This window comes from Tursiops truncatus, chromosome 1 (genome assembly GCF_011762595.2).
Source record: "Tursiops truncatus isolate mTurTru1 chromosome 1, mTurTru1.mat.Y, whole genome shotgun sequence".
Classification (NCBI taxonomy): domain Eukaryota; kingdom Metazoa; phylum Chordata; class Mammalia; order Artiodactyla; family Delphinidae; genus Tursiops; species Tursiops truncatus.
The window spans coordinates 80,660,946-80,686,939 of NC_047034.1; the positions used below are offsets into that span (position 1 = coordinate 80,660,946).

At 38.7% G+C, this 25,994-nt stretch overlaps 1 protein-coding gene across 3 annotated transcripts in view; it reads right to left on the bottom strand.

Moving 5' to 3' along the window:
* MAN1A2 (mannosidase alpha class 1A member 2) overlaps positions 1–22,670 on the bottom strand; it is a 168,094-nt gene extending 145,424 nt beyond the window's left edge. For all 3 annotated transcript variants that reach the window (XM_073809085.1, XM_019919690.2, XM_073809077.1), the window contains exon 1: positions 21,483–22,670. In XM_073809085.1, the coding sequence (XP_073665186.1) occupies positions 21,483–21,784 (302 nt within the window). In that variant the 5' untranslated portion in view covers positions 21,785–22,670. The remainder of the gene's footprint in view (positions 1–21,482) is intronic.
* Positions 22,671–25,994: the final 3,324 nt, after the last annotated feature.

Sequence of the window (25,994 nt, forward strand, 5' to 3'; positions counted from 1 at the left end):
ACCATTATTAAAACAGTATGTTATGCTAGTTCAACAAATATACAAAAGAACATAGAGAATCCAGAAACAAACCTATGGAAATATGAAAAACTGTTATATGGCAGAAATGGCATTACACACCCATAGGAAAGGAAAGACTCTTCAATAAGTAGCACAGGGACAAAGTGGACACCCATATGGATAAATATAAATTCAGTCCCTACCTCATCATACACAAAAATCAAAACCAAGTAGATTAAATCCCTAGATGTGAAAAACAAAACTTTAAAACCACCAAAATTGAAAATATCGAAGACTGTAACTTCAGGGTATAAAAGCATTCCCTATGTAAAAATCCAAAAAGCAAAATACCATAAAGGAAAATATAATGAACTTCAATCACACTTAAACCTCTATAAAACTAAAGAGACCATAAACAAAATAAAAACTCAGACATCCATTGCAAGAAGATATGTGTAATGCATATAACTAATGAAGAATTCATCTAGAATGTATAGATAATTCCTACAAATGAATAAGAAAAACAATCTCAAAAAAAGTTGGCAAAAAAATGAACAAGCAACTCAAAGATGAGGAAACCCAAACAACCAATAAATAAAAAATATCCCACCTCACTAGTAATCAGAGAACTAAAAACTAAAATTGGCATCAGATTGCTAAAGATTTTTAAAATTTAACAATGCCATGGTTTGCAAAGATGCAAATGGGAGTGTAAACTGGTACCCCTTTAGAGACTAACTTAGCAACAAACTATGGAGACAATGATGCATATACTTTACAACTCAATAATTCTACTGCTAAGCTTTTACCTTGAAGAAAAAACACATGTGCCCAAGAACACAGGTACAAGAATGTTTTTGCAGCAAAAAATATGGAATTAACCTTAAAAAAATCTATCAACAGGGGCATATATAAATAATTTGAAGTTTAATCATATAATAGAATATGTAAATGAATAAAATAACTAAGCCAGAGCCTGGTATGTTAATATACATAAATCATTTTTAAAATGTTGAATTAAAAAAAACACTTGCTGAATGAGATATACAATGTTTAAGAACGTGTAGAACAATACAATTATATATTTTTATATTTATTGGTATATATAATTTATATTGATATATATGTAGTAGAAGTACAAAACCATGTACTGAGAAAGACAATGTCAAACTCAGGCTAGAGGTTTACCTCAAGAAGGGTAATCTTCAGCTAAAATAGAAAAATGTTAAGATTTAAAATAGTGGATACAGTGACAATATCAGCTGTTAAGACTTTTATGTATGCTTATAACTTTAAAAAAAATAATGATAAAGAGGACTTATAGCAGCTATCAAAACATACTATTGTACACTATTATAAAACTATTAAAATAGTGTGTTATTTTAGGGAGTAATTGGAAGGATCCATAGGGGGTTTAAAGAAAAAAAGAACTCTCTATAATCTGGGATATATTATCTTTTATTTAACCAATTCTCTGATAACAGACATTTGGATCATTCACAATATATCATGTTATAGCTTCAGGGGACATTCTTAAACATCTCTTTGTGCAATGATGTAAAGATTTTCCAAGAATAAGTTCTTAGAAGAATTTCTAAATTAAAGAATATGTACTTTAAAGTAGTTGATATTTACTAAAATAGTTGATTACTAAATTGTTCATCACAAAAATTCTATTAATTTACACTTACACCAACAGTATAAGTGCAAGAGGAGCCAGCCGATCAATGTTCACTGCACCCTAGATATAACCAATCTTTTGAAGTAGAGGAAAAAAATCTAGGTCATGAAAAGGTAAATGTTTATTAATGGCATCACAAATTAACAGAAAAAATAATTCACATTTATTATACACACCAAAAAGATATAAACTTTATATCAGATGCCACCTTACTGCAAAGTAATTAAAGAAGTCATGTACACACATGTAATTTTATAAATAAACTTACAATATAACCCTATAGAGCTAAACATAAATAGTTTTAGATACACAAATACATATAATTGTACCAAATCTCAATTTAGCACAATGATTGGCATCATCTTTTAGATGCCAGGGTCTAGCTCCTTATTAAAGAAAGCTTCAGAACATTGCATCTCACTTCCTGATAACCCTGTCCATACGTCAGAAATGCATAAATTAATGACATAAATGCATATTAGGAAAAAAAGAAAGGAAGAAAGGTAAGGTAACAACTTATCTGAACTCTCAAAAAATACCAAAGAACTAAATGTATATACTTGAGCCTCACCTAGGTGAAAAGACATCTCTAAGACCCTCAGAATCTGACTCCAAAGATAATACTATATGCTTTAAGACAATGTTAAGATCTGAATCTAAGGTTTAACTTTCTCAGTAGTGTCCAACTGAAAATTAATCCTCTGTAATATTCTCCAATAACCCCAATACTTAGTATAATGCTTGGTACATCATACTCAAAAACACTTGCTTAATAAGTGAATGTGATATCACTAAGGAGAGACCAAGAGATCTACACAAGTAACAGAGGTTGATATTATAAATATGCAAACGTCAAAAATGTAAAAGGAAAAACAATACACACATTGTTCTCTGTAGTCTCCAGATTACTTCACATCCTTTTTTTAAAAACTATTTATATAACTTATCTCTAAAGCTCTTATTAAGATATGGAGAACAAAAGAACAGACACTTTCAATGGCATCTTTCAATACTGAGGTTAGGAAATTATAATCTTAAAGAAAATTTGGCATCAGGGTAATAAGAGCCTTCACAGGGTCTGAGGCCTGAATTACTCAAGCACTCTTGTTTTTCCATAGAATCTATCCTAAAGTTTTATATGAGAGATGTAATTGTTAACTGAGCTCAAAAATGACACCTGGAAATACTTTTGTAAATATACCTATTACTTTCAGGCTGGTATAAAATATGTCTAGTAAGTTATACTTTTAAACTTGAGAAATAAGAATGTATAAAAACAGCATTTCAGTCACTTACACTCTTTAAATTGGTACACATTTCATTATATAAATAATCATAATGATATAAATAAATTAGTCATTTATAAAATGATTTTTTAATCTTAATTTTTATATATAGAAATGACACTAATTCCTATTTAGTATGTACTTTATTTTCAAAGTATCTGTAATGCCTTGAACTAAATTACTACACATTCTTCAGTCCCCACTTCATAAAATTACTGGTATTTCATATGCATGAGCTGGAAGGAATCTTTAAAGGTTCATTCAATTCCTTCATTTCATAAATAAGGCACAAAGGAAGTTGAATAGCTTGATGAAATGCATCCAGCAAGTAAGGACAACACTGAAACTAGAGCCCCTATCTCTTAACACTGAGCCCAATGCCCTTTTAAATATACAATGATGCCTTCCTTCTGGACTACATAAAATTCCAAGATAAATCATTGGAATCAATGCCTTTTAAAGTGGATGTTGCTTTATAATAAATCCTAAAAGCCAATCTGTAAATAAATCTCCATCCATGCTTCATTACAACCATGTTCTAAAAGGGAAAAAACTCCAGCAAAAATTTAGTGACAATCAAAACAAAGTTTTCTGACAGAATTTGCACAATTATGGAAAAAGAAAGTAGCAAACATTTTCCTAGCCAAGAATATGTAGTCAGCCTAAACCGTAAGTTAAATATTTTTATAACCTTCAAACAATATGTAAACGTAACATTTGCCCAGTTAATCAATTAAATTAATGTTTACCACATACTACAGATTTTAAGTAGATGCTTAGCTTCTGTGGTGCCCACTTTCCAACTATGGCATGATCTAGATTTTAAAGTGTTCATATTTGTAAAAATAAGATTAGTAATACCTAACTTACAGGTCTGATGTAAAGACTAAAGGTTAAACATGTGAAAACACTCATCACATACTCTCTACTGTTATTTTTTTTCCTAAAGAAGGAAAAATTCAATGTGAGGACATGTAAAATACCTTAGATACATGTGTATGAAAAAGTTTTTTCTAGAAAGGGCAAATATGAATAATTCCTGAGTTTTTAAAATTATTTTTAATAAAGAGCCTTTATTAAAGACTGTATCCTTCACACTTTAAGACATCATTCGTCCTACATCTTATCTCTCAATACCTCCTAGCATTTTGTTTATATCTTCTCTTGAGGAATTTGTCACCTTGCCATGGACATCGTTTATTCAAGATATATACTTTTCCAGATGGCTTCAATGGGGAATTCTACCAAACATACAAAGAAGAACTTATACTGATCCTTCTTAAACTCTTCCAAAAGACTGAAGAGGAGGGAACACTCCCAAAGTCATTCTATGAAGCCACCATCACCCTGATACCTAAACCAGACAAAGACAATACAAAAAAAGAAAACTAAAGGCCAATATCTCTGATGAATAGAGATGCAAAAATTCTCCACAAAATATTAGCAAACCAAATCCAACAAGACATGAGAAAGATCATACACCACAATCAAGCTGGATTCATCCCAGACTCACACGGATGGTTCAACATATGCAAATCAATCAATGTGACATACCACATCAACAAAAGAAAAGACAAAAATCACATGATCATCTCAATACACACAGAAAAAGCATTTAATAAAATTCAACATCCAATCATGATAAAAGCTCTTGCCAAAGTGAGTAGAGAGGGAACATATCTCAACATAATAAAAGCTATTTATGACAAACCTACAGTTAACATAATACTCAATGGTGAAAAGCTGAAAGTCTTCCTGCTAAAATCCAGAATAAGACAAGAATGCCCGTGTTCACCACTTATATTCAACATAGTATTAGAAATCCTAGCCACAGCAATCAGACAGTAAAAAGAAATAAAGGGTATCCAAATTGGAAGAGAAGAGATAAAATTGACATTATATGCAGATGACATGCTACTATATATAGAAAATCCTAACGACTCCACAAAAATCTACTAGAACTGATAAACAAATTCAGCAAGGGAGCAGGATACAAGATTAACATACAGAAATTGGTTGCATTTATGCTCACAATGAAATATCATAAAGGAAAAGTTAAAAATCCAATCCCTTTTAAAATTGCATCAAAAAAAAAAATACTTAGGAATAAACCTGACCAAGGAGATGAGAGACTTACATGCTGAGAACTATAAAACATTGATAAAGGAGACTGAAGATGATTCAAAGAAATGGAAAAATACCCCATGCTTTTGGATTAGAAGAATTAATACTGTTAAAATGGCCATACTACCTAAAGCAATCTACAGAGTTAATATGATCCCTGTCAAATTACCCATGATATTTTTCACAGAACTAAAACAAATAATTCTAAAATCTATATGGAACCATAAAAGACCCAGAATTGCCAAAGCAATCCTGCAGGAAAAATAACAAAGCTGGAGGCATAACCCTCCCAAACTTCAGACAATACTACAAAGCTACAGCAATCAAAATATCATGGTATTGGGAATTCCCTGGTGGTCCAGTGGTTAGGACTTGATGCTTTCACTGCCAGGGCCCAGGTTCAATCCCTGGTTGGGGAGATACACAAGCCATGCAGCATGGTCAAAAAGGAAAAACAAAACAAAACAACATGGTATTGGCACAAAAACAGACATATGGATCAATGGTACAGAATAGAAAGCCCAGAAATAAACCCACACACCTACGGTCAATTAATTTGCAACAAAGGAGGCAAGAATATACAATGGAGAAGACAGCCTCTTCAGCAAGTAGTGTTGGGAAAGCTGGACAGCCGCATGCCAATCAATGTTAGAACACACCCTCACACCATACACAAAAATAAACTCAAAATGGCTTAAAGACAAATATAAAACATGACTCCATAAAACTCCTACAAGAGAACACAGGCAAAACATTCTCTGACATAAATGGTACCAATGTTTTCTTAAGGCAGTCTCCCAAGGAACAGAAATAAAAACAAAAATAAACAAATGGGACCCAATCAAACTTATAAGCTTTTGCACAACCAAGGAAACCTCCAACAAAACAAAAGACAATGTACGGACTAGGAGAAAATATCTGCATATGATGCGACTGACAAGGGCTTAATTTCCAAAATATACAAACAGCTCATACAACTCAGTAACAAAAAAACAAAGAACCCAATCAAAAAATGGGTAGATTACCTAAACAGACATTTCTCCAAAGAAGACATACAAATGGCCAACAGGCATATGAAAAAATGCTCAATATCACTAATTATTAGAGAAATGTAAATCAAAACTACAATGAGGTACCACCTCATACTGGTCAGAATGGCCATCATTAAAAGGTCTACAAATAACAAAGGCTGGAGAGGGTGTGGAGAAAACGGAACCCTCCTACCCTGCTGGTGGGAATATAAATTGGTGCAGCCACTATGAAAAACAGTATGGAGGTTCCTTAAAAATAGAGCTTAAAAACAGAGCTGCCATATGATTCAGCAATCCCACTCCTGGCAATAGAACCAGACAAAACTCTAATTTGAAAAGATACATGCACCCCCATACTCATGGCAGCCCTATTTACAATAGCCAAGACATGGAAACAACATAAATGTCCATCAAAAGATGAATGGATAAAGGTGTGGTATATTTACACAATGGAGTATTTACTCAACCATAAAAATAGTGAAATAATGCCATTTGCAGCAACATGGATGAACCTAGAGATTATCATACCAAATAAAGTCAGAAAGAGAAAGACAAATATCGTATGATGCCACTTATATGTGGAACCTAAAATACAACACAAATGAACTTATTTACGAAACAGAGACATATTCACAGACATAGAAAATAAACATGGTTACCAAAGTGGAAAGGGGGTGAGGGAGGGGTAAATAAGGAGTTTGGGATTAGCAGATACAAACTACTATATGTAAAATAGATAAGCAACACAGTCCTACTGTATAACACAGGGACCTATATTCAATATCCTGCAATAAACCACAACAGAAAATTAGATGAAGAACATATGTATATATAACTGAATCACTTTGCTGTATACCAGAAACTAACACAACACTATAAATAACTATACTTCAATTTAAAATAAAAAAATATATACTTTCATTAAGGGTCAAATGTACCTCAAGCATTGGAAATACAAAAATAATTAAAAGAACAGTCATTTGTCCTCAAAGAGCCCATGTTCTACTGGGAACAACAGATAAGTAAGCAGATGATTATAAATATGCAGTCACAGACAATACATGAGAAAGATAAAAGTACATGGGAAAAAGATTACGTAAAGGCAGGGAAAGTAAGGGAATAAATCTATCTGTGGATGTGGGCAATCTCAGCTGTTAATGGGTAAATTAATATTAACAAGACTGCTGTAGATCAAAGAACACTATTATTAAATAAGATTAAAAGCAAGTCAAGGTAATTCAAGCACAGATTTATAATACTAAATGATGATTAAAAAATGAAACCTAATCTTAGACTACATATTACAGAGGCTTCATAATCTACATAAGTCTATGTTAGTAATATAGAAGGAATATTCTGAGATTGTATGTTTCATACTTTAATAAGAAGAAAAATCAAAAGAAATATTAATAAATAAAAATAAACATTTCACAGCCCTAGAACACTTGCTATGAAACCCAAGAGAAATTTTGGAAAGGCTATTATAGCTTTAAAGCAAATAAACTATCAATATGTTTGAACAAATTTTATTTCCTTAAAACATTTAACTTCATCCAATAAATAATGTTTACCTATTAGCATTCAACTTCTGGGGCACTGAACAGTATGTCATCTCCTGCAATTTCCAACACTTCCTGACCAACATGAAAATCAGGACATACCTTGGCATTCTGCAATTTAACCATACCATACTAATACTTTATTCATTTCTGAGAAGAATGAAAAACATACTGATTTTATAACAGTGATTTTATAATGCTGAACTAATAAAAGCAAAGTCACTATCACTTTGCTTAGGATCAAAATTAGACTTTAAATAAGGGTATACAAAATTTCATCTGATGAGCAGACCCAAAACACAGCTTCTACCAAATTACTATTAATACTTATGAAACATGCAGAAAATAATAAAAACTCAGACTATCAAAGAAATAAGAGCCATCATGTCAGAATCTGGAAGAATTCTTCAGTAACTTATAACCATATTTAACTCATGAAACAAAAAATATCCAAACTACTACACAACCCCAACTGTAACTTATCTCAGAGACCCAATGATAAAATGGGACAGAAACCTTTATATAGTCAGAGCACTGTCCAACTTTCCCCACAGTCTCTTCCCAATTCTTTCCTTATTATTTAATTAGCTAGGCTATGTCAGAGAACAACTCCTGGAGGATGGGGGAAGTAGAATGAAAAACTGTATTCTAAGTGGTATGAAGCAGAACAAGAAGAATCTCAGTAGTTGTCCATGATGCCAATTGTACTCGGAATTGTGAAATCTAGCGCCACAGTTGAAACGACTTAAAGATATTAGAACAGAGGAAAACAGACTGAGAGCTATACAAATCAATTTGTACTCCAACTATGGAGTTGAAAAGGGTATTCACTCAATATGCAAGTAGATCAATATACAAGTAGAACAAAGGAAAGCCCCACAGACTTAGAGGATAAAATGTGTGACCTCCCTAAAACAGGAGCAGTAAGCCCTGAGTAAAGAACAGGATGAGGGTGAGGGTGAGGGTGGGGGTGGGGGTGGGGGAGGCATGGAAGAGAGATGAAATGAGGAAAGATGATAAGAAAGCTAAAATCACAATAGTGAGATATAAAATCTCTACTCTTGCAACAGAAAGCAAAAATGAATCAAGCAAAAAATACAAATCATGACATGAAAAACTTGAGAAACTCTCACCAAAGCATGCTACAATCTGGTGTCAAGTTCAAAAGCCATATGACATTAGTGACTACCATATATCCAGCACAGGTTTAGAGTGATTATGTCTAGTAAAATGTCACACAGCTAGTTAGTAGAACCAAGATGCAACTTTAAGTCCTTCTAACTCCAAAGCCTATGCTCTTTACGTCTGAGGAAACTATCAGAAGTTAACATACACCCAACCCGCAAGTATTCAATTCATACTTGCAAAATCCTGACTGGAGGAAGAAACTTACTGGCAGTTCAACTAAATATTTTAAAAACAAAACAAAACCACAAAGCCCATTTACATAATGCCAATATATAAAACAAATGTCAATTTCAAAGTGAAAATTAATGAAATTCTTATTATAAAACAAACATTGTTTATATTATCCTCAACTTAAAATAACACAAATGGCCATTAATAAGAGACTGAATTAAGTAAACTGTAATATTTTCATATAATAGAATGCTACATAGTGATGAAAATAAACTACCACCACAAACTTCAACATGATGGAATCTTAGCAAGATAATATTGAGCCCCTTCACACAAAAAAAGGCAAGACACAGTACATACATCATTTATATACTTACGTAAAAGTTAAAACAGGAAAATCTTAACTATATTGTTTAGTGATGTTTACCTAGTGGTAAAACCGTAGGGAAACACACGGTAGTAATTACCATAAAAGTCAAACACACGAATGGGGCCAGGAAATACTGAGGAGGGTTGGTTTGGGAAGTGATGATCTGGAGGCTTTTGGGGTGCTGACAATGTTTGTTTTCTCAATCTGGGAGGTGGTTGCATGAGTATTTATATATAAATACTATCTATTATAGTGTGGATTATTCTTTTATGTATTTTTGTATAATAGTTACATTTTACAAATTAGAAAGGTTTAAATAAAATGAATGTAATAAATGAAAACTAAATGTAGGCACAGAAATAGGAAAATGTAAATAACACGCTGACAATATATTGTACTCATGTATTTTATATATATACGTATAAAACTATTGTGGATAAAGGGTTACTATCAGGCCTGTTTCAGGAAGAAAAAAATAAAATTCTTATTAGATAAGTCTATTATGTACACAAATTATGAATATGATACTTTATGTGTATCATTGTATATTTATAACAATATTCATGTATACTATAACCAATACCTGTTTTGGTTACTTCAAAATCACAGATGCTAATAAACATGACTGTCATGAACATCAAACTATACATTTTATGTCATCATCTGGAAGATATATATTGTTTGAAAACTCTGGATTATTTATGAACCACTTAACAGAAGGAAACATACAGGTTTTCTCATGAAAATACTTTATCTTAAATTCATGTAGTAACAATTACATAAATTAAAGTATTAGTTAAATATAGCGGATATTTCTGGGACTTTCCTGATGGTCCAGTGGTAAAGAATCCGCCTGCCAATGCAGGGGACATGGGTTCGAGTCCTGGTTGGGGAACTAAGATCCCACATGCCATGGGGCAACTAAGCCTGTGTGCTACAACTGTTGGCACGCGCGCCTCAACGAGACAGCCCACATGCCGCAAACTACAGAGCCCATACTCTGGAGCCTGCGCGTCGCAACTAGAGAGAGAAAACCCACATGTCACAACTAGAGAGAAACCCGAGCAGACCGCGAGCCATAACGAAAAGATCCCACATGCCTCAACAAAAAGATCCCGTGTGCTGCAACTAAGACCCAACGCAGTCAAAAAAAATAAGGTAAATAAATAAATAAAATAAATATTTTTTTTAAAAATACAGTGTATATTTCTTAGTAATCCATAATCATGTCAGCCAGAAACTGGGAGTTATCCTGGACTACCTCCTCTTCCTACCTCAGCCCCCATATTCAATCAACCACCAACTTCTGTGAAACTTAATAGTTTAACATCTCTTGAATCAACTACTTTTCTCCACTAATTTCTCTCCTTCTCCACTTTCATCACTCTGGTCTAAGCCAGTATCCTCTGTGACCTAGGCTCTCCTAACTGATTTCACTACATTTCCTCCTGTTCCTCTCCAATCCACTGTTTACACTGCAACTAAAGTAATTATTTAAATTTTTAAAAAATATTAAATGATTATGACATTCCCTTGCTTTAATGAAAACTCTTCAATGACTTCCCATAGTACTTAACATAAAGATCAAAATACTTGACTAAAAACCCTCCAGGATCCTGCCTAGGGATTCCAAACTCAACAACAACCAGGTTAAACACTGATTCATTAAATTTACTTATCGGGCAACTTAATTGAGTGGCATAAAATGAAGAGTCCATGCCCCACTAGAGGGAGTAGCAGCTGCCTGGATCCAGCTGAGCGTTGGCATCTGAAAATACAGACTTGGATGTTGTTATATCCTCTCATTTTTCAAGAGAAGCCAGAAATCCAGACTTTTGTGTGAAATTTTCCTGATATGTCAATGCTGGCAACTCATCCAAACTTTCCAATCAATAAGGAGGCCAAATCTGACCTATCATCTAGTCTCTTCACCTAACTGCACACCACTAATCTCTACACCAGCCATACTGAATCTGAATATTTCTCAGATCCTCAATGATACTGAAACCGAGCAGGACCCCGTGGGGGCCTCCAGGGCACAAAACCCTTTCTGCTTCTGGTTTCTTGTTTGTAGGAAAAAGGCTTTCCACCTCCAAGACCTTTCCTAAGTTCCACAGGGCAGATTCAGTTACTAACTAGGGGAATGAGGGAACAGCAGAAAGAAACGATAGTGCAGTGAGGGGGCAGGGGCCTAGTTCTTCCCCAGGGCTGTGCATAACAGTCTCATACATATCTCTGAGTTCTTCTACAGAAACTAGGGCCCGCATCCAGGTGGAGGGTGGCATTTTCAGGCTGAGCACAAGCATGTGGACCTCTGACTAGTTGGAACCAGAAGGCTGATGATTGAAATTCCTAGAATACCACGCTGTTACCTCACCACCAACCAGTCAGAAGTAGGTCACACACCCTGCAGCTCTCCCCTGAAATTTTGCCTATAAAAACTCTTCCCTCAAAATCTTTAGCTCGGGTCTTTTGAGCATGAGTCACGATTCTCCTTGATTGGCCCCTGCAATAAACCTTTCTCCACTCCAAACTCTGACGTTTTGGTTTGTTTGGCCTCACTGCGCATCAGGCACATAACTTGGGTTCAACAACAGTACTACTTAGGGCTCTCACACATGTTGTGTCCTCTGCTTTGACCACTTTTTTTCCCACAACTCTACCTGACCTAGCAATCTTCTACTCGTAAGCTTCTCAGCAGTTGTTTCCTCAAGAAGCCTTCCCTACTCCCACTGCCTGTCCCCGCGACCCCCACTCCACAGGCTAAAACACATCATTATATACTCTGATAACACTGGGTACACCTTCATAACACTCATCACACCTAAAAAATAAATTTGTTTATTTAATGCCTGTCATCCCCTCTCACCCCTCCCCCAAGATGCGAAGCTCCATAAAAGTTGGGCCTGATACACAGCAGACATGCAATACACGTTTGCTGCTAAATAGTTTGGTTATAAAATATTCCTTTAGACAATAAGGGTCTGGTGTACTTTTAAAATATTAATCTCTACCCAACTTTTCAGGAACATGTACAATATTTTAAGGTAAGCAGACTCAGAATTAAAATATTCAATTAAAACTATCATTAATGATAATAATAACTAATATTTATTGAGCATTTACTAAATGCTAAGAGCTATGTTGAGCACTTCACGTGTACTATCTCATTCAATATAACAATCTATAAAGTGATGCCACTACCATCCAAAGGAAGCAACTTATGCATAGAGTTTAAAAATTTGCTCAAAATCACACATCTAATCAGTGACAAACTAGGGTACGAAACCACGCAGTCTGACTCCAAAGCTTAAGCACCTAACTACACTAATTAAGAAAAGCCAATTCAACAAGTATCTGTTAAATACTGTAAGTAAGAAATAATGGCCATGATCTATTTTTCATTACTTCTCCGTTAAGGTTCCTCATCCCTCTAACCTGCACTCCTCTCCACACATATAAAATTAAATCATCAAGTTTTATTTTCCAAATTAAGAAAGATGGTTCTTTGACCCACATCCAAAATAAGCATGATCTTAGTACCACCTATATCTGTTAAAATGCTATCTTTCCAAATTATTTTTAAATATGTTAATGTTTATATATTAATGTTTTTACATTGTAGTCTTATTATTGGAATGATCTCTAATTTGAAATGTATTTCATTTATCAAATTAGAAGAGTTCTTATAACTACAGACTGTGTTTTCAGATACGGTGACAATCGATATAAAAATAAACTGGGGGGGACCTTCAAGATGGCGGAGAAGTAAAACTTGAAGATCACCTTCCTCCCCACAAATATATCAAAAATACATCTACATGTGGAACAACTCCTATAGAACACCTACTGAGCGCTGGAAAAAGACCTCAGAACTCCCAAAAGGCAAGAAACTCCCCACGTACCTGGATAGGGCAAAAGAAAAAAGGAAAAACAGAGGCAAAAGAATAGGGACCTGCACCTCTGGGAGGCAGCTGTGAAGGAGAAAAAGTTTCCACACACTAGGAAGCCCCTTCACTAGCAAAGACGGGAGGGGGGAGGCGGGGGGGCAGGGGGCCTTCAGAACCACGGAGAAGAGTGCAGCAACAGGGGTGCAGAGAGCAAAGCGGAGAGATTCCCGCACACAGGATCAGTGCCAAACAGGGCTCACCAGCCTGAGAGGCTTGTCTGCTCACCCGCTGGGGCAGGTGAGGGCTGGGGGCTGAGGCTCGGGATTCGGAGGTCAGATCCCAGGGAGAGGACTGGGGTTGGCAGTGTGAACACAGCCTGAAGGGGGCTAGTGCACCACAGCTAGCCTGGACGGAGTCCGGGAAAAAGTCTGGACCTGCCTAAGAAGCAAGAAACCATCGTTTTGGGATGCGCCAGGAGAGGGGATTCAGAGCACCGCCTAAACGAGTTCCAGAGACAGGCGCGAGCCACAACTATCAGCGCGGACTCCAGAGACAGGCATGAAACACTAACGCTGCTGCTGCAGCCACCAAGAAGCCTGTGTACAGGCACAGGTCACTATCCACACATCCCCTCCGGGGAGCCTGTGCAGCCCGCCACTGCCAGGGTCCCGTGATGCAGGGACAACTTCCCCGGGAGAACACACGGCACGCCTCAGGCTGTTGCAAAGGTCACGCCAGCCTCTGGCACCGCCGGCTCACCCCAGCCTGTACCCCTCCCCCCCCCCTCGCCTGACTGAGCCAGAGCCCCCTAATCAGCTGCTACTTTAACCCCATCCTGTCTGGGTGGGAACAGACGCCCTCAGGCGAACTACATGCAGAGGTGGGGCCAAATCCAAAGCTGAACCCCAGGAGCCGTGCAAACAAAGAAGAGAAATGGAAATTTCTCCCAGCAGCCTCAGGAGCAGCGGATTAAATCTCCACAATCAACTTGATGCACCCTGCATCTGTGGAATACCTGAATAGACAACGAATCAACCCAAATTGAGAAGAGAAGGTGGACTTTGGGAGCAACTGTAGACTTCGGGTTTGCTTTTGGCAACTAATTTGTTTCTGGCTTTACGTTTATCTTAGTTTAGTACTTAGAGCTTATTATCATTGGTAGATTTGTTTATTGATTTGGTTGCTTTTTCTTTTTTATATATATTTTTATCCTTTATCTCTTTTTGTGAATGTGTATGTGTATGCTTCTTCGTGTGATTCTGTCTGTATAGCTTTGCTTTTACCATGTGTTCTAGGACTCTCTCCTTTATTATTTTTTCTTTTTTTTAGTACAGTTTTTAGTGCTTCCTAACATTGGTGGTTTCATTTTTTGCTTTGGTTGCTCTCTTCTTTTTTTTATTACTGTTTTATTTTAAACAATATTTTTTATTTTAATAACTTTATTAATTTTTTTAATTTAATTTTTTCCCTCCCCTTTCTTCTGAGTTGTGTGGCTGACAGGGTCTTGCTGCTCCGGCCAGGTGTCAGGCCTGAGCCTCTGAGGTGGGAGACCCAAGTTCAGCACACCGGTCCACCAGAGACCTCCCAGCCCCACAGAGTATCAAATGGCGAAACCTCTACCAGAGATCTCTATCTCAATGCTGACGCAGCTCTACTCAACGACCAGCAAGCTACAATGCTGGACCCCCTATGCCAAACAATTAGCAAGACAGGAACACAATCCCACCCATTAGCACAGACGCTGCCTAAAACCGTAGTAAGTTCACAGACACCCCAAAACACACCACTGGACGTGGTCCTGCCCACCACAAAGACAAGATCCAGCCTCATCCACCAGAACACAGGCACCAGTCCCCTCCACCAGGAAGCCTACACAACCCACTGAACCAACCTTACCCACTGGGGGCAGACAGCAAAAACAACGGGAACTACGAACCTGCTGCCTGAAAAAAGGACACCCCAAACACAGTAAGTTAAGCAAAAGGAAAAGACACAGAAATATGCAGCGGATGAAAAGAGCAAGGTAAAAACCCAACAGACCAAACAAATGAAGAAGAAACAGGCAGTCTACCTGAAAAAGAATTCAGAGTAATGATAGTAAAGATGATCCAAAATCTTGGAAATAGAACAGAGAAAATACAAGAAACGTTTAACAAGGACCTAGAAGAACTAAAGAGCACACAAACAATGATGAACAGCACAATGAATGAAACTAAAAATTCTCTAGAAGAAATCAATTGAGGGCTTCCCTGGTGGCGCAGAGGTTGAGAGTCCGCCTGCCAATGCAGGGGACACGGGTTCATGCCCCAGTCCGGGAAGATCCCACATGCCGTGGAGCGGCTGGGCCCACGAGCCATGGCCGCTGAGCATGCGCGTCCAGGGCCTGTGCTCCGCAACGGGAGGGGCCGCAACAGTGAGAGGCCCACGTACAGCAAAAAAATAAATAAATAAATAAAAAATAGAAATCAATCGAGAATAACTGAGGCAGAAGAAAGGATAAGTGATCTGGAAGGTAAAATAGTGGAAATAACTACCACAGAGCAGAATGAAAAAAACAGAATGAAAAGAACTAAGGACAGTCTCAGAGACCTCTGGGACAACATTACACGCACCAACATACGAATTATAGGGTCTCAGAAAAAGAAGAGAAAAAGAAAAGAACTGAGAAAATATTTGAAGAGTTTGTAGTTGAACACATCCCTAAAATGGGAAGGGAAATAGTCAATCAAGTCCAGGAAGTGCAGAGAGTCCCATACAGGATAAATCCAAGGAGAAACACGTCAAGACACATATTAATCAAACTATCAAAAACTAAATTCAAAGAAAACATATTAAAAGCAGCAAGGGAAAAGCAACAAATAACATACAAGGGAATCCCCATAAGGTTAACAGCTGATCTTTCAGGAGAAACTCCGCAAGCCAGAAGGGAGTGGCAGGATATATTTAAAGGGATGAAAGGGAAAAAACCTACAACCAAGATTACTCTACCCAGCAAGGATCTCATTCAGATTTGATGGAGAAACTAAAACCTTTACAGACAAGCGAAAGCTAACAGAATTCAGCACCACCAAACCAGCTTTACAACAAATGCTAAAGGAACTTCTCTAGGCAGGAAACACAAGAGGAGGAAAAGACCTGCAATAACAAACCCAAACCAATTAAGAAAATGGTAATAGGAACATACATATTGATAACTACCTTAAATGTAAATGGATTAAATGCTCCCACCAAAATACACAGACTGGCTGAATGCATACAAAAACAAGACCCATATATATGCTGTCTACAAGAGAGCCACTTCAGACCTAGGGACACATGCAGACTGAAAGTGAGGGGATGGGAAAAGATATTCCATGCAAATGGAAACCAAAAGAAAGCTAGCGTAGCAATTCTCATATCTGACAAAATACACTTTAAAATAAAAACAATTACAAGAGACAAAAAAAGACACTACATAATGATCAAGGGATCAATCCAAGAAGAAGATACAACAATTGTAAATATTTATGCACCCAACATAGGAGCACCTCAATACATAAGGCAAATGCTAACAGCCATAAAAGGGGAAATCGACAGTAACACAATCATAGTAGGGGACTTTAACACCCCATTTTCACCAATGGGCAGATCATCCAAAATGAAAATAAATAAGAAACACAAGCTTTAAATGATACATTAAACAAAATGGACTTAATTGATATTTATAGGACATTCCAGCCAAAAACAACAGAACACACATTTTTCTCAAGTGCTCATGGAACATTCCCCAGGATAGATCGTACCTTGGGACACAAATCAAGCCTTGGTAAATTTAAGAAAATTGAAATTGTATGAAGTATCTTTTCTGACCACAGTCCTATGACACTAGATATCAATTACAAGAAAAAATCTGTAAAAAATACAAACACAGGGAGGTTAAACAATACACTACTAAATAACCAAGAGATCACCAAAGAAATCTAAGAGGAAATAAAAAAATACCTAGAAACAAATGACAATGAAAACATGACGACCCAAAACCTATGGGATGCAGCAAAAGCAGTTCTAAGAAGGAAGTTTATAGCAATACAATCCTACCTCAAGAAACAAGAAACATCTCAGATAACCTAACCTTACACCTAAAGCAATTAGAGAAAGAAGAACAAAAAAAACTCAAAGTTAGCAGAAGGAAAGAAATCATAAAGATCAGATCAGAAATAAATGAAAAGGAAATGAAGGAAACGACAGCAAAGATGAATAAAACTAAAAGCTGGTTCTTTGAGAAGATAAACAAAATTGATAAACCATTAGCCAGAATCATCAAGAAAAAAAATGAGAAGACTCAAATCAATAGAATTAGAAATGAAAAAGGAGAAGTAACAACTGACACCACAGAAATATAAAGGATCATGAGAGATTACTGCAAGCAACTATATGTGAATAAAATGGACAACCTGGAAGAAATTGACAAATTCTTAGAAAAGCACAACCTTCTGAGACTGAACCAGGAAGAAACAGAAAATATAAACAGACCAATCACAAGCACTGCAATTGAAACTGTGATTAAAAATCTTCCAACGAACAAAAGCCCAGGACCAGATGGATTCACAGGCAAACTTTATCAAACATTTAGAGAAGAGCTAACACCCATCCTTCTCAACTCTTCCAAAATACAGCAGAGGGAGAAACACTCCCAAACTCATTCTACGAGGCCACCATCACCCTGATATCAAAACCAGACAAAGATGTCACAAAAAAAGAAAAAACTACAGGCCAACATCACTGATGAACATAGATGCAAAAATCCTCAACAAAACACTAGCAAACAGAATCCAACAGCACATTAAAAGGATCATACACCATGATCATCATCCAGGAATGCAAGGATTCTTCAATACATGCAAATCAATCAATGTGATAAACCATATTAACAAACTGAAGAAGAAAAACCAAATGACCATCTCAATAAATGCAGAAAAAGCTTCTGACAAAATTCAACACCCACTTATGATAAAAACCCTCCAGAAAGTAGGCATAGAGGGAACTTACCTCAACATAATAAAGGCCATATACGACAAACCCACAGCCAACATCATTCTCAATGGTGAAAAACTGAAACCATTTCCAATAAGATCAGGAACAGACAAGGTTGCCCATGCTCACCACTATTATTCAACACAGTCTTGGAAGTTTTAGCCAAAGCAATCAGAGAAGAAAAACATATAAAAGGAATCCAATTTGGAAAAGAAGTAAAACTGTCACAGTTTTATCAAAAAACAAACAACCCAATCCAAAAGTGGCAGAAGACCTAAACAGACATTTCTCCAAAGAAGATATACAGATTGCCAACAAACACATGAAAGGATGTTTAACTAATCATTAGAGAAGGATGTATCACTAATCATTAGAGAAATGCAAATCAAAACTACAGTAAGGTATCACCTCACACCGGTCAGAATGGCCATCATCAAAAAATCTACAAACAGTAAATGCTGGAGATGATGTGGAGAAAAGAGAACCCTCTTGCACTGTTGGTGGGAATGTAAATTGATACAGCCACTATGGAAAACAGTATGGAGGTTCCTTAAAAAACTAAAAATAGAACTACCATACGACCCAGCAATCCCACTACTGGGTATATACCCTGAGAAAACCATAATTCAAAGAGTCATGTACCACAGTGTTCATTGCAGCTCTACTTACAATAGCCAGGACATGGAAGCAACCTAAGTGTCCATCGACAGATGAATGGATAAAGAAGATGTGGCACATACGTACAATGGAATATTACTCAGCCATAAAAAGAAACAAAATTGAGTTATTTGTAGTAAGATGGATGGACCTAGAGACTGTCGTACAGAGTGAACTGAATCAGAAAAAGAAAAACAAATACTGTATGCTAACACATATATATAGCATCTAAAAAAAAAAATGGTTCGGAAGAACCTAGGAGCAGTACAGGAATAAAGACGCAGACATAAGAGAATGGACTTGAGGACATGGGAGGGAGAAAGGTAAGCTGGGACGAAGTGAAAGAGTGGCATGGACATATATACACTACCAAATGTAAAACAGATAGCTAGTGGGAAGCAGCCACATAGCACAGGGAGATCAGCTTGGTGTTTCATGTCCACCTAGAGGGGTGGGATAGGGAGGGAGGGAGGGAGACGCAAGAGGGAGGAGATATGGGGTTCTATGTATATGTATAGCTGATTCACTTTTTTATACAGCAGAAACTAACACACCATTGTAAAACAACTATACTCCAATGAAGATGTTTAAAAAAAATAAACTGACATAACCACATAAAATATACACAAAGTTAATACAGGGATCCCTCAATACCTGAACTCTATCTGAATTCTTGCCTTCCAAAACTCAGGAACCAAATAGATTTGAGTAAGTTCTCACATGTATCCAGACTCTTACTACCCAAAACCCAGAATCTGGCTCACTCACCATCCCTTGTTAAGAAAACTCAATGACCAATCTCTCACTCCAAACTCCGGGATCCAACAGTATCCAACAGTCTTGTACAGCGAAACAGAAGCATATGTATTCAAGGGCTATATAAATTTTAGAATTCTTGTTTTAAGAGATTTAAGCAGATTTTTTTAAATGTGAAAAAAATGGACATATCTGTATTTTCATTCAAATTTGAAATTTAAATTCCACTTAACAAAGAATTTTTCTATGTGAATGTTTTTAAACTAGAAAGTGCCATATTTTTTAACCTTTAGACCACACAAAATATAAAGTAAATTGTTAAGTATATGACAGACAACTTATAAGAGTTAAATAAAGTTAATTCATGACTTCAAAGAGCTCTGAAGTCAGTCTTAACATCTTTTTATAAAAAAAAATACTTATCATTATAAATAACAAGGGAAATAAGGTTTTCAAGGAAAACAGTACTTTCAGTGTTAATTTTTCAGCAACGTTATTTCACAGATTATATCAGATTTTTCTTGAAGTCACAAAGAGCAAAGGGCAAAATAAAAGAAACAAATGAAAAGAGTACAGAAGTTGAAAATGATGGCAAAAATTTCAAATTAATTTGGTTACAGACGAATGATATGAAACAATTTTAGAAGTAATTACTCCATAAGGTTCAGCCCAAAGTCAAAGAAACACCAAGCAAAGAACAAATTAACTAGACTGAGAAAAAGGAAAAACCAGCTCTCATTACAACAGTGCATTTTTCTAAAGTATTTAACTTAGGATAACATTTGAACACAAGCTTTTTCAAAAACCTCGTGCATGATGAAAACTTACAGCATCAGTTGAGAACAGAACTAAAACATATGATTTTTTTACATGCTCAAAAATTATTTTAAGAAATAGAGAAAAAAGGAGAAAGGTTTAGCAGGTTAAAAATATATATATACTGCAGGTTTGAAGAAAGCAAACTACTTGCCCAGATTCTTTTGATACAAATTACATAAATGATTTAAAGAGACTGTAACTAGAGCTCCCATTTTATACTAATTTGCCCATATTCTCCCAAGAGCTCACTTCGGATTTACTGATTTTAAAGAATGTGAACCCTTTAATCAAGCAAATTCTAAGAGTTATTCGATACACTCCATCTTTCACATTTAGGAAAAAAAAAAAATTAAATTTTAAAACATAACCAAACCTTGTCTACAAGAGTCACAAAGTGAGTGACTTAAGATTCAGTGATCTCTTTAACTTAACTGATTCCACAGAGTACCAAAACACATCTATTGTGCCTGTGTTTGTCTTTCTAAAAAGCTAAGATTCACTACTAAGCTTTAACTACCAGCCAGAGATGAGAGCCCTTTGGGAGAGAACAAACCCAGAGAAGATGTCAGGATTCCATGGATCTATTTCACAGGGTGGCACAATAATTGAATGCAACACATTCTTAATAAATGAAGGCGCAGCATATGTCACTATTTCTTCAGGTTAAGTCTTCATACCTCCATTCCCAATTGTTCACATCAGACACAACAACCCTGAGCACAAACACTCCTCCTACATAAAAGGAAGGAGCTGGACTTTGGATGGGGCTCTAGGTGTCCTTCCAGTTTATGATTCTATTTAACTAGTTGTGTAAAAATACAACTCTCACGACTCAGGGAAAGTTACATTTTACTGCCAAAAAAATGACAGATTTGATGCAATAAACCATACCTTGCTCTGCCAAATGTTAATACCAGAACTTCTGAAATAAACAAACCTGTGTCTATGTTCATCTGGTCCATGGATCAGGAAGACTCCAGGGTTTTTAGCCCCTTTGCCGGCATCTACATGAGGAATTAACACATCTTCCAAACCCAGATCAAAACGTTTGTGTTTTGAAGAGTCTGGAAGGAAGAAGAATGCCCCAAAACACAGGGTGATGAAGGCACTTAGAATAAGGAGGAGGATAAACTTCTCAGAAAGTCTCAAGGTAGCCCTGTGATGCGGGAAGGAAGGCGGCCCCAGGTTCAGAGGTGGTATCCTTCGTCCAGAGAGGGGTAGCAGCGCTGGGGTAGTCATCGTTTACGCTCTTGGGCAGAATATTTTATAAAGTTCTCATCTTACATCAAATGTACGATACATTGAACAGTCTTCAGAATCCTGGCAAAAATGGGGAAACTCAATTTTCCTCCTCTTAAAGGACTGCTGTGCGTTTCAACAGGGCACCTCTTTCACGCTCATCCAATTACATGCAGAAATGAGTGTGGCCCCCAAACGATCATTAGTTTAAGTCCTGTGATACTTTCTTTGCCATCTGGCTCTCAGTACCTCACCGGGTGATTACAAGTCTCCTCTCCATTCCTAAGGGTAGATCAGACAAGCAACACCGCACTGAGGATGCAAGGTGGGTTCTTCCATTCCTGAACCTCTGGGAGATGCTCCAACGTGGTTTCCCGCCCCAAAAGGGAGCCTGACGTGATCCAAGGAGCTGTAGAAGGTTCACTTGAGCTCCTCGGATGCTTCGATTGCAGAATCTCTGAACCTCAGTGGTGGAAAAACAAGGGGCTTCTCGGAAGTCAGTCAACCGGGAGGAGGGTCACCCGCCTCGCCGGGAAACCGAAGCAGCCGCGCTGGGCGAAAAGCAGGAAGGAGGGCTCGGACGCCCGCGCCTCCCGACGCTGTCCCCGGGCTCCGACGCTGCTCCCTCGACGGCTGGCGCGAAGGGCATCCGCGTCCAAAATACCTGCGCCCTCCCAGCCGCGGCCGCCGCGGCCGCTGTCGCTACCGCTCGGGTCTGTCAGGGAGCGGAACTTCCTCCTCCGCGGCCACTGAGAAGCCCCGGCGTGAGCGGGGGGAGGGAAGGCGCTGCGGCCGCCCCCGCTCGGCTCCTCCTCCTCCTCTCGGCAGCGGGTTAAGTTAACCCAGGCGCCGGCTCCCAGAGCGAGGCCGCTTCTGACCCCGCCGTGCCCGGCCGCGGCGACCGAGCCTCCGCGACCCCGCGGCGTGGGAAGAAGCAAAGCCGCGGCCCCCCTGTCCGAGAACCCGGGGCAGGCGCCTGCTCATTCCTCGCTCAGCCCGGGGGCGGCGGCGGCCCTGGGCTCGCGAGAGCAGTCGCGCCTTGGGCGGGCAGAGGTCAGCTGCGTCTCCTTCCTCCCTGGCCGCCGTGGGGGACTGCCTGGCCGCCGTGGGGGCCTCCACGGCGCAACCTCCGGTCGCTCGCAGCCGCTCGCTCTGGTGGTGGCGGCGACGGCTGCGGGAGAGGCAGCGCGTCCACGCGGTGCGGGGCTGCGGCCCGGTCCTCGTCCCGTGGCTCCCTAGGCCGGGAGGGCGCGGAGCAGCCGACTGCCGACACCCGTTGGGCACACTCCTGAAGGGAGCCGGCGTGCGGGGGTGGGGCGGATGGCTCGGGCCTGCCTCCGGCCCCGACTCGCGAGTGGGCGTCCCCGAGCGGCGGAGTGTGAGGTGCGCGCGCACGCTCCCGGCCTCGCCGCCGCCGCCCCCGCCCCTTCCCCGCCCCACCCGGCCCGGCCCGCGCTCCGGCCTCGCGCTGCTGCTGCGGGCTCCAGCGCCCGCCCTCCCGCCCGTCGGCTGCGCGACCCCCGGAAGCGTCCTGCAGCCGGCGTCTGGGCACGTGATGGGAGAAGGTCGACCGTTCGCGCTTCACTGATAACTTCACCGGTGCCAGGCTTCGGCATCGCCAGTTCGTGGGATTGACCCGGCGTTTGGGAGGTTGGGGGCGGGGAGGGCGGGGAGGCTCAGGTCCCGAAGGCTTCGCTGCAATCCAAGGGTTGCTAGGACTAAAGGGATCTGACGGCCAAGGTTAACGTTTAATATTGCTTTGTGGAGATCGTGTCTTCAGTTATGGACCATTGGTCCCTACGGCTCAACGACTGAGCCTCCAACTTCTTCCTTACAGCCCACGTGCACGTCCTTGGGCACCCGAAGCTCGAGTCATCTCTACTGAGCAGCAACCGTGTGCCAGGCTCTGTGTTAAGAATAAAATGGCGACCTTCAGGTTAGGTTTCCTGGCTGAGGTGTCTCTGACAGCAGCCCATATGACCCTACAGGACAACAGCTTCCTCGTGGTTCAGTTTCTGGAAGACGTTCTCCCATTATCACACTCCTCACCACCACTCCTCCCATAAAAGAGATAAGTATGAACGAGAAGGTGCTAAAATCCAAAAAGACAACAATGTTGTTTAAATTCAGGCTTAAAAGCACCCTGAGTTGATTCTGTTATCCATAATCTTAAGAACCATGTTGTGATTAAGTCCAAAAAATTTCTATGTAATACACAAATATTCTCACTTGTTTGATACTAAGATGTCAGTGCCTCTACATATCCTTAGTGATGACTGGGAGTTGGAGAGCAGTCCCTTCAGCGGCAGGGACAAAAGGTCAGCCTTAGTTAAAAATCAAGCAAAAATCCTCATCTTCACTGGCACAATTCGAAGTACAATTACGGTCTGCAGTATTTCCAGAAGCTCTGCATATCTCACTATCTACCATATGCCAAAGAAGTCATTGTCATTGATTCACCAAATAAAGAGATAAAAATGTTAGGTGCCACCTCTCACCCAGTCAGGCTGGCAGCCCAGTCCAAAATGAAATTTTTGTTGGACACTTGTGAAAAGCAGGTGTAAGAAATTCCCTGCCTTCCCAATGTGTCTTTATAAAGTGTGCCAATTTTATGAATAAGTTTCTAATGCTGAGCCTCTCTGTAAGCCAAAGGAAGAGAAACACTTGGGTTTCCAACTACTGAGGTCATTAATTTCCATGGAAAGATCAGGGGAAATAAATATTGACATCTGAATGAAATAGCAAGTTACATAAGCCTTGAAAGGTAAATGTTATCTAGGTTGACACCAAATTGTTAACCACAGAAATATCGATCATGAAACCTGCCTTAACCTGGTTGACAAGCATGACTTAAGCAGGCTCAACCTCATAACCAGTGGAGAAGACTTATCTGTGTCCTTTCCTCTTTCTTGCCCTTGCCTGTTTTGCAAAATTCATTTTTCCTTCAGGAGAGTAAAAATATTATTTAAATTAGAGGTTATTGCAGATGTCCAAATGCAGTCTGCAATTCTAAGGCCCTTGATGATGCTATCCGTTATTATAATCCTACACAAGCATCACAAAGTGTGTGTGTGTGTGTGTGTGTGTGTATTCTCTTCTAGAGACTAGGGCCCTCTCAATTTGAGTTTTAAAAGAATTAGTATTAGGGGCTTCCCTCGTGGCGCAGTGGTTGAGAGTCCGCCTGCCGATGCAGGGGACACGGGTTTGTGGCCTGGTCCGGGAAGATCCCACATGTCGTGGAGCGGCTGGGCCCGTGAGCGATGGCCGCTGAGCCTGCGAGTCAGGAGCCTGTGCTCCACAACGGGAGAGGCCACAACAGTAAGAGGCCCGCGTACCGCAAAAAAAAAAAAAAGGATTAGTATTGTTTTGTTGGTTTTTAAAAGCAATTTGAAATTTGAAAAAGATTATAGCTGTTGTGTTAAGATGTTGGTATTATATATAGTTTTTCCCCATGTTCTCTGTTTGTGTTACTTTTATAATTAAATAAATAATTTTTAAATAAAGTGATACTTGAGAAAGTTAAGGTCAGATTTCAAATAGGTGGACTCAGTTGTATCAAGATGAACACGTCTGAGGGCAATCAACAGAAATCAGAAAGTACATGAAATATACATATTTTTTCATATATACGTGTAATAGGGACGTATCTCATTCTAGACAGTACAAAGAGAATATTTCATTTTCAAGGAGTAGCTGTGCTTTGATCAATGGTATAGACAGGATTCCAAAGTGGCAGATAAAGTGGTAATTTCCCTTTTATAAATCCATGTAAATTAATTAATATTTTAGGAAATAGGAATTGTTCAATTCCTAACAAAACAAAATCTACCCCGACATATTTCAGATTTATAGGACCATTACTGGGATACACTTATGTATTACAATGCAAAAGTTATTTGTACAATCATACGTTAACTTTTCTATTATCGAAACAGTTTAACACCTATTACACACACACACACACACACACACACACACACACACACACACACCATCTAGCTCTGTTTTAAGTGAAACTGAAGTCATATGCTAGAGAAAAAAAATACAGCTGGTATGCAAAAAGAGGCTTTTGATTTACTTACATGACTTGTTCCTTCTTAGTTTCAACTGGTTCCCAAATATCCCAAAGACATGACCCCTAAATGTGTAGAAAAATAACCAAGCTCTGGCCCTGCTCTTTCCACTCTTGCATTCTTCTGTAAAGCTTTTT